Here is a 14,058-nt window from a genome sequence, read left to right on the forward strand (position 1 = left end):
CTCTTCCCCTCCCCTGCTACTGCAGTACAAGTGGGAGGGTCCAACTGAAAACCTCTAGGTTAGCAAAACCCACTTCCACCCAATTTATTCCAACTTATAGCAACCCTATCTAGGCTTTCTAAGACTATAAATCTGTGCAAGAGAAGACAACCTCATCTTGCGGAGCAGCTGACTAAGTCTGAACCTTCGACCTTGTGGTTAGCAGCATCAGTAGTTGAGGGGCCTTTTGTCTTAGGTACCTTTGAAGTAACTAGAGTTTCCATTTTGTTGAGGTTTCTGATTGTTCTGATGATAGAACAAAGTTTATTTTAAACAAACAACCATTGGACTAAAATGAGTTGGAAATTGGGTTAAGAGTGTAGCTATATACATCTGAATCTTAAATCACGTAGTTGTTATACTCAAAGTCACTGCTATCAAGTGAGGTCTAACTCGTAGAAAAGTATTCATTAATATCTCAACACTGACACCGAGCTGTCCCAATATGGCACCCTGGTGCCATACTGGTAATGCATTGGACCGTTATTCTCAAGGTCAGCAGTGGAAACCACCAGCTGCTCTGTGGGAGAAAAATGAGATTTTTGAACACCTGTAAAGAGTTACAGCCTTGGAAACCTGCAGAGGCAGTTAAACCCTGTCCTGTAGAGTACAACTGATAACTTAGGGTCACCATAAATCAGAATCGACTCAATGGCAGTAAGTTTTCAGTTCCAATATCAGTTTACATACTGAGATGTAGTCAATCAATATAACCCGTGTAGCCATACTGTCTTATGCAGTGTGTTATAAATTCTAGCCTCTCTTCCTGTGGTTATAATCTCATTTTGGAGTGAGTTCTATGCTATATGAATTGCTGTGATTAAGATGTGATGTGTTCTGGATTTTCATCTTACAAGAGGGTATGACTTTGTCACATCCTTGGTTTCCTTGGGGGATATAATCTGCTGAAAGATAAAAACCACCCCTTCGTCAAAGCCACCTCTGTGTATAAGAGCAATCTTGATATCACAGAGATATACCAGAACTGTTGGAAGAAGAGCCACCAATGAACACCCCGAGATCTCTTGAGTGGTAGAGGCCAAGACGGGAGGTACCAGGAGCTGTGGCACAGAAACCATGAGACAGAGCAAAGGATCTATGCCAGAGTTGGAGGCTAAAGGCAAGGAGACCCTGAGACAGAAAAGAGAAGGGTTACTGAGATTATGAGACTGTGAGGTAGACTTTGAGGCTGTGAGGCTGGTTTCCTGTCACATGAAGTCAGAGAACAAGGGACTATGTGGTTGAGAGACTGAGAAGTGGAGAGAGACTTGGTTACTGGATGAAGAGAAGTGCTGCTGTGGATCAGTGTCTATTCGTACTGTTTACTGATCCTGACTTCCCTAATCATGAGCATTGTCTATGAGCTTGGTGTGGCCATTGCAAATAATTATCAAAGGCAGCATAGAAGTAGAGTGTTGTGGGATGAAAAGTTGGTGTCATAATAGGTCAAGAAGGTTGGAAAGTGGAGAGAGGCATGTCTGACCTCAGCCTCATGGCAATAAGGAAGATATGGGCTCCTCTCTATTCCCTCCCTCACCCACCCTACCACTCTTGTGAACCCTTAATAAGTTAAATATTATTCATTTTATTTTTTCATATTGTACACCATCCAATGTGTCCCTTCACCCACAGTTGTGTTATTTGTCCTCTATGCATCCCTCATTGCTATCAGTTCCCACACTCCCCTTCCCCTTTCCCATACCATCATGGAATCATTGCTCTCATTACTGTTTCTGAGGGTTTTGTCTATCCTAGATTTCATGTGTGGAAAGCTCTTATCATTACCAATGTACATACACCAGTCTAGCAGGATTTGTGAGGTAGAACTAGGGTCATGATTGTAGGGGAAGGAAGCATTAAAGAACTAGAGGGAATATTGTGTATTTCCTCAGGGCTGTATTGTACCATGCCTGATTGTCCCTTCTGTAATGACCCTTCTGTGAAGGGATTCCAATTGTCTACAGACAGGCTTTGGGTATCCACTCTGACCCCTCTCCTTCACATCAACATAATTGTTTTTGATCCTCTGATACCTGATCCCATTGACACTTTATAATCACACAGGCTGGTGTACTTCTTCCACGTGGACTTTGCTGCCTGCTTGCTTGCTTGCTAGATGGCCGCTTGCTTAATTTTAAGCCTTTAAGACCTCAGATGCCTATCTTTTAATAGCCAAGTACCATCAGCCTTCTTTACCATATTTGCTTATGTACCCTTTTTGTCTTTAGAGATCATGTTGGAAAAGTGAGTTTCATACAGTACCACTTTATTAGAACAAAGTGTTCCTGTGTTGAGGGCAGACTTAAGTGGAGGCCAAGGTCTGTCTGCTACTTCAGTGCTTTAACCTATAAATATATATATATACATAGACCAACACACTTATCTTTGTATATTAATATATTTGCATATATGCATATCTATATTTATACCTCTATATATAGCTTTTGCCTGGTAGTTCTTTCCTCTATTTCCTTTTACTTGCCTCACTATCATGTTTATCTTTCATTCGACTCTTGTTCATTCCTCTTGGCTGTATTACAATTGATCAGATACCACCAGGCACTCGACACCCTCCTCATCATTGCTTTTAGATCCCATTTTGTTCCCCTGACCCTGAATTTGTTGACTCACTGCTCCCTCCCCCACCTTTCTCCTCTCTCATGCCACCCGCCTCCCCCCCACACACACACACCAAACCATCTGTCACATTGTTTCCTCCTTGGATAGTGTGTCTTGCCTATCTTATGTAGAGAGACATCTTATGTAGATGACAAAAAAAGACAAAACTAAAACAGCCTATAAATAGTTCTAGGTCTAACTACTAACCTTTATGAATGTCTCCCAACCAGATCAGGTGAGAGGTGGCATGTACTAGCCCCCCACCCCCCACCCCACTCCACCCCAAGTCAGAAATCCATTTTCGGGATTTATCAGGGACTTTGTGACTTTGCTCCCATTGCTGAATCTCCATGATTGACCCCACTGTGGGGGGGGGGGTACAGGGGGAGGATAGAATGGACACACTTCCTGCACTGTGTTTCTGGTGTTGTCTATGGTAGTGCTGTGGGCCAGTGAGGGAATGCTGTGTCTGGTGCTGGGCCAACCCTACAGTCCTTTCTATGTATTTATTGGCTTCTTCAAGTAAGGGCATCACCCTTGAGGCTTGGAGAGCCAGGATGAGGTTCTCTCTCTCTCTCTCTCTCTCTCTCTCTCTCTCTCTCTCTCTCTCTCTCTCTCTCTTTTCTTCTTAATTTGCTCTTGTGTGGACAGAATAGACCAGCCACTCTACCTAGTCTGCATGTAGCACATTCTTCAAGGTGGGTGTGGGATGTCAACATAGCTCAGATTACTGGTATGTTACCCTCAAGGTTTGGCTCACCCAAAAGAGGTTTGCTCCCTATTTCCTTTCCCTGTGGAAACATAAATAATACCCTCCTGGTGGGTAGATTAGTACCCTGCTCCCCCAGTGCCATCATCGCCCCCGCCCCCTTCTCCCTCTGCGGTCTTTAAGGGAATTGGAGAGGTGAAAAAGATATCTTTCAGCCCTGATGCTACCTGCATCTTCTTCCTATTAATATTTTATTTATTTATTTTTCTTTCTTTTTATTCTTCTTTTATGTGGATGTCATATCCATCCCTAGGTTTGGTCTGACCCCTACCATAGTTCCAGGACCTTGAACTGGCACTTATGAGTTAAGTTACTTTTCCTTTATGCCAATTGTAATGTTTGCACTTACTACAGTGTACTCATGTTTTATTTGTTCTTTTGTGCTTAGCTAACTTCGCTTAGCATAATTTCCTCCAGCTCTTCCCATGAGATGATGTTTCATGATTTCATCACTGCTTTTTAGGGATGTGTAGTACTCCACTGTGTTTATATACCAGAGTCTTTTAAATTCATTCATCAATTGATGGAAATTTAGGTTGCTTCCAATTCTTTAAAATTGTGAATTGTACTGCAATGAACATTGGAGCACAAATGTCCGGTCGTGGTCTATTTCTTACTTCTTCTGGTTTTATGCCCAGTAGGGGGATTGCTGACTAACTTTTGATTAAATATGAAGAATAATAGAAGAATTGAGTTCATTATTATAGGAGTTAGATAAGTTTATGTCAACTTTAAGATATATAAAAGGGTAAGAGTGGATGCATAGTAAGAATAAATGATACAAGAGATTATAGGGAATACAGGGGTTGGGGGTGGATAATGGGTAAAGACAGGAAGGGGTAGGGAGCACTAGAATGGATTGTGATTACATAACTCATCTTGGAGGCGATTTAATCATGGGAGGGGGGATGTAAAAAATTGATTTGGGGGTGATTTTACAATTCTCCTCGATTACTTCTTGATATCAAGCTCTGTTTTACACATATAAGTGTCACTGGTTTTGTTTCTCTAGTCACCCTAATCTAACAAATACTATTTTACCTCCTTTGGTTTTATTAATTTTATTAATAAATATGGAAGGGATTCTTGTTTTATTTACTTTTGTTAGTCTTCCTTTGAGCTTTACTAAAACTTTTCATCCAGTGACTCAAATTGTGACCCTTAGGACATCACCAGTCCCGATGCTGAACATTTCAAAGAGAAGAACAAACTAAGTGACGTTATGCTGCAAAAACTGAAGTGCTTCCATCTTAAAAAGAAAAATTTAGATAAAGAGGTACTATATTCTTCCCTCTGAAGATAATGCCATTATTAATGAAAATTAAAAATAGTTAAAGAAAATGATAGCACTGTTGTGGGGGAAAATGTCTGTAATTTGAATTTTTTAAAGGAACTCTTCTGTGGGCCCTCATAGCTCTGCCATACACCTCATTAAAATCAACATAGTTCAACAGTTGATTTGTTTTATAACTAGAAAGTCTGTATTAGAAAAGTTCATTAATATACTAAAAGAATATGATCCCCTCCCATTCTTCAGGAGTCCTGTGGATTCCTGAAGAAGATCTTTTTTTGACATTCTCATCGGTGGCATCTTTAGGGGTGGTGGCACCCAGTGTTGTAACTGATGATGTCACTTCCCTCCTCCTTATTTTCATGGACCGCCTCGTAGACCAGACAACACAGAATCCTTAGAAATGTTTATTACCAATTTTAGTCATATGTTATTATCTGATAAACACAATTATAAAGTGCTTATATAGAGCATTTCTTAGATTATATGAATAGTAGCAGTAGAGTTGTATATAATCTTTCTGTGTCATATTATAACATTATTTTGAACTGAGCAGAAAACTTAAATTCTCTTTAGTTTCCTTTCAGTTCTGTTGCAAAAGAAGTTCGGGATAGGGGTACGCAAATACTACTTATCACAATATTGTAGTTGAAACACCAGAACATTTGATAAACCAGCAGCTATAAAATATCCCTCGCAACAGAAACAGTAGCACATACTTGTAGTGCCTGCAGGTGAAACCACCTGATCTGAAGGAAGCCTCATCAGAACTGGGTAACAGTGACAGCTCTGACAGGAGTGCATTATTAGAAGTTCAAAAAGCACATTTTAACAGTTTTAACCTTATCGTTTTATTAATACATATAACTGGGTTTGTGGGGGGGGGGAAGCGTTGTAACGATGAAAAGATTTTTTTGTTATTGGTGCTAATGACAGGTGAATAACACATTTCTGCTGAAATACTGCACAAAAAATGTATAGACAGTAAGTGTGTGGTTACCTTCCCTGACAATGTCACCCCATACGGTCTGTATCCCATAATGACACCACTGATTCCTATGATGATTTCAGCCCAGGAGCTCTGGTGTTGCAGTGGTTAAGTGCTTGGATGACAACCAAAAGGCCAGCAGTTGGCACTCACCAGCCACTCCCCAGGAGAACAAAGAGACAGTCTATTTCTGTAGAGATTACAGCCTTGAAAGCCTTTGGGCAGTTCTACTGTGTTCTATAGGGCTTCTGTAAGTTGGAATTAATTCAGTAGCAGTGGGTTTAGAACTAAATTGCATAGCAAGTTTTCAGGGGAAGCTCTCTATTGCCTAGCTAATCTGTGGAGAAAGGGACTCAAGGAATAAGGAGACATGTAGAAAAGCAACCGGCCTCAACTTCTGTAAACTAGCCTTCAAGAAATAGCTCAATTATAATTCAGAGTAAGTTGTTACAAAGATAGACCTTAGATACTTAAATCCTTCCAATAAAATTTTTGGTAGTGACTGAAATATTAACAGATGACACAATAATGCTGTCTATAATGTTACCCTCCTAAGGGTGATTGAAGAAAGGAATGGCTGGGGGGGATATAAATGATACATGATTGGCCATGGACTGCTAATTATTGACATTGGATGACAGTTACAGGGGCTTTATTATAATTCTCCCTCTTTTTTAACATTGGAAAATTTTAATAATAAAAAGTAAACAAAATTGTGCAAACTTTACCTCACTGGAAAAGTTTGAACATTGTTGCCGTCTTGTACCACCGAATCAGTTCCAACTCTTAAAAATTCCATCCATCATAGAACTCTATAGAGTTTTATACTCTGTAATGTAGATTTATTATGGTAGCTGACCAATAGGTGTTTTGTACCTTGCTGCCTCTGGGTGGATTTGACAATAATCTTCAGTACCAGCAAAGTACAAATTGTTTGCACCACCTAGGAATCTTGAAAATTAAGGTTCGTTGTTATAATAATGAAGGATCAAGTGAGAAGTCATTATAAATTATATCCGGGAATGTTTGGCTAGATTTTTTAAAGAATTGTAATTTTTAGAACTATGGTACACTAACTGTAATAACAATGGGTTTTATCATAGACTCCCTAAAGACCTTATAATCACCACTGATTTAGATAACTTACTAGTAAGTTTTACAGGACTTATAGTTCTAATGTATTACAGTGAAGTATACCAGGCTAAACCAATACAGGCAAAATGCACATAGAGTACGTCTGAAGAAAAACAGATGGATGTAAGCTTCTGAAGGTCTTCTCCTAGTAGAAGTACCAGGATGCTCTCAATTCCTCAAGCAATGAGTAGGCCAGCACATGTGAAGTACTGTCTACCAGAGAAGCTCATTAAAAACTCAGTGCCCAGTGATTTTATTAGGTATTGGACACAAATCAGTTGCCCATATATAAGTTCAGGTTGAAGTTGAAGAAAATTAAAATAAGTGCACCAGAGCTAAAATACAACCTTGAGTCTATCCCAACTGAATTTTGAGACTATCTGAAGGACAGATTTGATGCATTAAACACTAATTATAGAAGACCTGATGACATTCCGTGGGATGACATCAAGAACGTTATGCATGAAGGAAGCAAAGATCATTTTAAAAAGTCAGGAAAGAAAGAAAATGTCAAAGTGGGTGTCAGAAGAAACTCTGAAACTTTCTGTAAATCATAAAGTAGTTCAGGCAAATGGAAGGAATGATGAAGTCAAAGAGCTAAATAGAAAATTTCAAAGGGTAGCTCAAGAAGAGAAGGTAAAATATTAAAATGAAATATGCAAAGACCTAGAATTGGTAAAACAAAAAGAAAAACACACTCAGCATATCTTAAACTATAAGAACTCAAGAAAAAGATTCAAGCCTCCAGTTGCAATATTGAAATTTTTATCGGAAAAACACCAAAAGGTGCAGGAAACATCAAAAGAAGGTGAAAAAAAAATACACAGTCATCATGCCAAAAAGACCTAGTCAACATTCCATTTCAAGAGGTAGTATATGAGCAAGAACCAATGGCACTGAAGGAAGAAGTCTAAGCTGTACTGAAGGCATTAGCCAAAAATCAAGACTCCAGGAATTGATAGACCAATCAAAATATTTCAATAAATTGATGATGTACTGGAAACACTCACTTTTCTTTTTTTTTTAATCTTTTTATTGGGGCTCATAAGGCTCTTATCACAATCTGTGCATACATCAAATGAGCAAAGCACCCTTATACATTCGTTGCACTCGTCACTCTCATAATTCACCTTCCACTTGGGTTCCTGGAATCAGCTCGGTTTCCCTTTTTTTCCCCCATCCCCCTCCCTCCCCGATCCCACCCCTGGTCCCTTGATAGTTTATAAATAATTATTATATCTTATCTTACACTCCCCGGCGTCTCCCCTCACCCGCCTCCCCCTTGACAATCTCCCAGAGAGGAGGTTACACATAGATCTCCGAGATCGGTTCTCCCTTTCTACATGCCCTTCCCTCCTGGTGTCGCCTCTCCCACCACTGGTGTTGAAGGGTTCATCTATCCTAGATTCCCTGTGCCTCCAGATCCCCACTGCACCGCTGTACATCCTCTGGTACAACCAGGTCCGCAAGGCAAGGTAGGATTGGGGTCATGATGATTGGGATGGGAGGAAGCGTTCAGGAACTAGAGGAAGGTTTTGAGTTTCATTGTTGTTACACTGAACCCTGTGTGGCCCATCTCCTCCTCACTACCCCTCTGGAAGGGGTGTTCAGCTCTCTACAGGTGGGCATTGGGTCCCCATCATGCACTCCCCCTCTTTCACGGTGATGTGATTCTCACCACCACCCCACCTTTGATGTTGGAGACCTGGTCTCCTCTGTCCTTCATGGTCGCCTATGTTGGTGTGCTGCTTCCGTGTGGGCTCGGTTGCTTCTGGGCTAGATGGCCGCTTGTTTGCTTTCAAGCCTTTAAGTCCCCAGACGCTATATCTCTCAGTAGCCGGGCACCATCCGCCTTCTTCACCACACTTGCTTATGCACACTTTCGTCTTCAGCCATTATGTGAGGAAGGTGATCACACAATGATTGTTTTTGTTCCTTTGTATCTGCTACATGGTCCATTCAACACCTTGTGTTCGCTTAGGCCGTGTGCTTCTTCTCTGTGGGCTTTGTTGCTTCTGAGCTAGATGGCCGCTTATTTGCCTTCAAGCCTTTAAGACCCCAGACGCTATATCTTTTTTTGATAGCCGGGCACCATCAGCTTTCTTCACCACATTTGCTTACACACACGGCTGTCTTCAGTGATCATGTCGGGAAGATGGGTATCCTGCAATGGCTGCTTAGCAGGGCGAGGTGCTATTGTATTGGGGGATTATGCATGAGGAGGCCCAATGTCCATCTGCTACCCTACTACTGAACCTATAAATATATGCATATAAATCTATTGCCCCCATAAACATAAATATATTTACATATGTACATGTCTGTATTTAGGCTTCTCTGTATGCACTTTGCCTCCTACTCCTTTCCTCTATTTCCTTTCGCTTTCCTCCCGACCCATTACCATGTTTGGCCTTCATTCTGGATTCAGTAGTTCCTCTCAGTTACCTTGCTCTTGGTCACTCCCTTCCAGTCCTCCCCTCCCCTCCCTCCTCTGGTTTAGAACCATTCGCTGTTCCCTTGTTTCTGTGTTGGGCGACACCTCCTCCCTTCCCCTACCTCCCACGCTCTCATGTCCCTCCAGGACCATTGGTCCTGTTGTTTTCTTCTCTCATTATTTGTCCAGCCTATCTTATCTAGGTGGGCCTGCTGACATAGTAATATGTGCATACAAATGGATATGACTTTGACTGTACCCAAGTGGCCCATAAGAACATGGCTTTAACAGAAGCAACATCGATGCGCTGATAATCAGAAAAGCCACTAACATACAAAATTTACAAGGTAAAAAACAAAACAAATTTTAAAAGACTAAGCAAAAAGATAGCAAATATTAAAAGAAAAATTGCTAGTAGTTCAAGGTCCTTTCGTTGGCCTGTAGACCATCCTTTATACTCCCTCGGGCTCCCTTTGCTCTGCTTCCTCCGCTGCTCCATTGCACCCCCCCAGTGTTTGCCTCAGTGTGGCGGGGTCAGCTCAGTCGCCCATCCCCCATTGTGTCTCAGGTGCTGTCCCATGTAGGGCCATAACACTCACTTTTCTATGCCAAGAAATTCGGAAAATGGATGGCCATCTGACTGGAAGAGATCCATGTTTGTACCCAGTCCAAAGAAAGGTGATCCAACAGAATGTGCAAATTATAGAACAATATCATTGATATCTCATGCAAGTAAAATTTTGCTGAAGATCATTCCTCTACCTTGCTTGCTGATAGTGAGCAGGACTTCAAGTACTCACTTGCTGATGAAGAGTTCAGGTTCAGCCTTCATTGTGGATTAAAACTCAATATAAAGGAAACCCAAGCCTTCACAACTGGACCAATAGGTACGTCATGATAAACAGAGAAAAGATTGAAGTTTTCAGGGATTTCCTTTTGCTTGAATCCACAATTGTTGTTCATGGAAGCAGCTGTCAAGATATCAAATAATGTGTTGCAGTAGGTCAATCTGTTGTATAAGACTTCTTTAGAGTATTAAAAAGCAAGGATGTTACTTTAGGCCTTAGGTGTCCCTGACCCAAACTATGGTATTTTTTTCATTTTTTAAAAAATATACTGTTGTAGGCAAATTATCCACATAACATACAATTCTATAGTTCATTAATATAAAAAGTTGTACAATCATTAACAGGATCAATTTTGGAACATTTTCTTCTTTCTTGTAATCATTGTTATTAATTCCCCATCTCCCCCTAACCTCACCTGTTATGCCTCCAAAAACTATTAGTCCAGTTAATCTCTATAGATTTACCTATCCTGGATTCTCCCATTAAAAAAAAGCATACCACCCCCCCCCCAAAAAAATAGCATCCAAGTCAAGCAGGGAAAAACCTCAATGGAACAGAAAGTAGAAAATATTAACAACTAGAACAATTTTCAAGTGGGTCAAAATAGAGATCAAATGATAGGTGTTACATTCTAACCTAATTACATCTGCCATAATCCACTTTCCAATGCATTCTGCATGTTAGCAAGGCTGTTCCCAACCCTGGTCTATGGTCAGAGGGGATTCACTGGATGCTTAATATATTTCTCCGTCACATTTTTTGTTTTTTAAACGGAAACAACTTTTGATAAATTGTTCAAAAGGGAGATCAAATGACAAGGTATTATATTTTAATCTAATTATATCTACCACCTAAGAGCCCTGGTGGTGTAGTGGTTGTGTATTGGTGACGTATTGGGCTGCGATCTGCAAGGTCGGAAGTTTGAAATGACTAGCAGTTTCACAGGAGAAAGGCTGGGTTTTCTACTCTTATAAACAGTTACAGTCTTGGAAATTCACAGGAGGTCACCATGAGTCAGCATTGACTCAATAGCAGTGAATTTGGATTTTTTTAATACCTACAATTGCTGACTTTACCACACTCTCTGTTAACATCCCGCAACTGTGGTTATAGGGGATTCACTGGACCAAGCCACGGTATTGTCAATCAACTCATATGCATGTTGAGTATTGAGTAAGGAAGATGAAAGAAAACTGAAAAAACTACGGTGCTGGTAAAATATATTGAAAGTTGCATGGAGTGCCAAAACAACAAACAGATCTGTCTTGGAGGAAGTGCAGCCACATTGCTCTGTAGAGGCGAGGATAGGGAGGCTTTGACTCAAGTATTATGGAGCATGCTATCAGAAGTCAACAGTCCCGAGCAAAGACCATCACCTTGTGAAGAGACATCGGAAAAAAGGAAAATCCACAACAAGATGGAATGATGTAGTTGCTGCAGCAGTGGACTCAAACAATAAAATGATTGTGAGCATGCTCAGGATCGGCCGTGTTTCTTTCTGTTGTACATAGGATTGGTACGTGTGGGAATCGACTCGATGGCGCATAGCAACAACACATTCATAGTATTCTTGGCATAAACCCCAATTTCAGGCCCTTAGAAGGAAAGCATGTGTTCAATATAAACCATATTTTGCACACAGACAGTTTAGGCACAGTGAATCATCTTACCAGTGAATGGTAAGAAACCTCCTGATATCCAAGTTTCCAGATTCTAGCCAAGGAACAACCTTACTAGTAGACCTATCCTATGATAAGTGTCTCAAGTAAAATTTCTTCACAGAGCTGGTTTTTAAAAATGTATCTTTTGGGTACGAGAGAATGGACTATACATGTTTTAATGATTTTATTATAAATGTTATAGAATATAGTGTTTTCCTTTCTTCTGTAACATAAAATTCTCTTTTTCTTTCTTAGCTGCTGAAACATAAATCCAGAATCACAACCATTAGGGAGTTAATTGCAAAAGAAAAAACATTTCAAGATCAGATAGTTGAGGTGAGTTTAATATTTACACACACACACACCACCCGCCCCTCGGAAGAATGCACTTCAGAGGACAGCACTGGGGCTGCAGCTTGGGGAGAGGATCGCATTGGATTAGAGCACACGGGAGAAACGCAAAGTTGTGGAGAGGGAGGAGCAGACATCCTGGCTGACCAAGCCTCAGGATGATGTTCCTGCTCAGAGCAGACAACGTACAGGGAGGACCATAGGGCTGATCCCACCATGGGACACAGCATCCCTCACTGAACCGTGACACTGTGGAGGACAGCACTGGAGACACAGTGCAGGAATGGTGCACGATCTGGTCCCATCATGCTGGGGCGAGGCACTGAGGGCATGCAGCAGAGCAGCAGGGGGAGCAGAGTGATGAAACCCCCAGGGAACACCAAAAATAGACTTGGGAGACAGTGTGGCACCCCATCAGATTCAACTGGAAAACACTCCTAAGGACCAACAAATAGACCTTGAACTATGTATAGGCTTTTACATTTTTGTCAGTGGCTTTCTTTTCATTATTGTTACTTTGTTCTTGATTTCTGCTGTTGTCATTGTTTTTGTTGTTTTTTACTTCCTTTGTTGTTTTATTTGGCTTTGCCAGGTTTTATTCATTTATTAATGTATCTACATGTCTATCTAGATAAGATAGGCCAGATAAATAATTCGGAGATGAAAAGAACAGGACCAATGGTTCTGGAGGATATGGGAGAAGGGGAGGGGGGAGAAAGGAAGGACAGGGGTGGGATGGGGACTAACCCAGGGCCAAGGAAACAAGTGAACTAAAATCAATGAAAGGAAGGTCATAGGGTTCCAGGTGGGGCTCAATCAAAGGCAATGTAGCAGCGAGGAATTACTAAGCCTGAATGAAGGCTGAGCATGATGGTGCGGCGAGAGGGAAGTAAAAAGGAAATAGAAGAAAAAACCAGGAGGTAGAGGAATTTGTAAAATTGTTTTATTAGGGGCTTACACAACTCCCATCACAATCCATACATACATCAACCATGTAAAGCACACTTGCACATTCATTGCCCTCATCATTCTCAAAACACCCGCTCTCCACCTAAACCCCTGGCATCAGGTCCTCATTTTTCCCCTCCCTCCCTGCTCCTCCCGGCTCATGAACCCTTGATTATTTACAAACACTACCTTTTCATATCTTGCCCTGTCCAACATCTCCCCTCACCCACCCCTACCTGTCCAACCCCCAGGGAGGAGGTCACATGTAGATCCCTGTAATCGGCTTCCCCCTTCCAACCCATCCTCCCTCCACCCTCCCAGCATCGCCACTCACACCACTGATCCTGAAGGTATCATCCACCCTCAATTCCCTGTGCTTCCAGCTCCCATCGAGGCAGAAGAATTTATAGAGGCCAAAATACAGGCATGTACATATGGAAATGTGTGTGTGTGTGTGTGTGTGTGTGTGTACAGAGAGAGCGAGAGATAGAACTATGTACTCATATCTATATGTTAAGAATTAAGGTTGCAGATGGACATTGGGCCTCAACTCAAGTACTCCCTTAAGAACACTCTGTTCTAATAATTGGCATTCAGTGATGCTTACCTTCCCAACATGATCGCTGAAGACAAAATGTATGCATAAGCAAATGTGGTGAAGAAAGCTGATGGTACCCAACTATCAAAAGATATAGCAGCTGGGTTCTTAAAGGCTTGAAGATAAACAAGCAGCCATCTAGCTCAGAAGCAACAAAGCCCACATGAAGAAGCACACCAGCCTGTGTGATCATAAGGTGTCGATGGGATCAGGTATCAAGCATCTAAGACCCAGAAGAAAACCATACCCAAGGTGAATGTGGGGCTGGGGCATGGAGTGGAGACCCAATGCTCATCTGTAGACAATTGGACATCCCCTTAAAGAGGAGTCAAAGGGAAGAGAAGAGACAGTCAGGCTGAAGTATAGCACTGATGAAAC

General features: G+C 41.3%; 1 protein-coding gene across 1 annotated transcript in view; it reads left to right on the plus strand.

The window, feature by feature from the left end:
- Positions 1-14,058, plus strand: part of CAGE1 (cancer antigen 1) — a 78,671-nt gene that overhangs the window by 24,426 nt on the left and 40,187 nt on the right. Inside the window, exons 6-7 of the mRNA XM_075553816.1 lie at positions 4,593-4,703; positions 12,039-12,119. Of these exons, the coding sequence (XP_075409931.1) occupies positions 4,593-4,703; positions 12,039-12,119 (192 nt within the window). The remainder of the gene's footprint in view (positions 1-4,592; positions 4,704-12,038; positions 12,120-14,058) is intronic.

The sequence above is a fragment of the Tenrec ecaudatus genome, chromosome 7 (genome assembly GCF_050624435.1).
Source record: "Tenrec ecaudatus isolate mTenEca1 chromosome 7, mTenEca1.hap1, whole genome shotgun sequence".
In the NCBI taxonomy this organism is placed as follows: domain Eukaryota; kingdom Metazoa; phylum Chordata; class Mammalia; order Afrosoricida; family Tenrecidae; genus Tenrec; species Tenrec ecaudatus.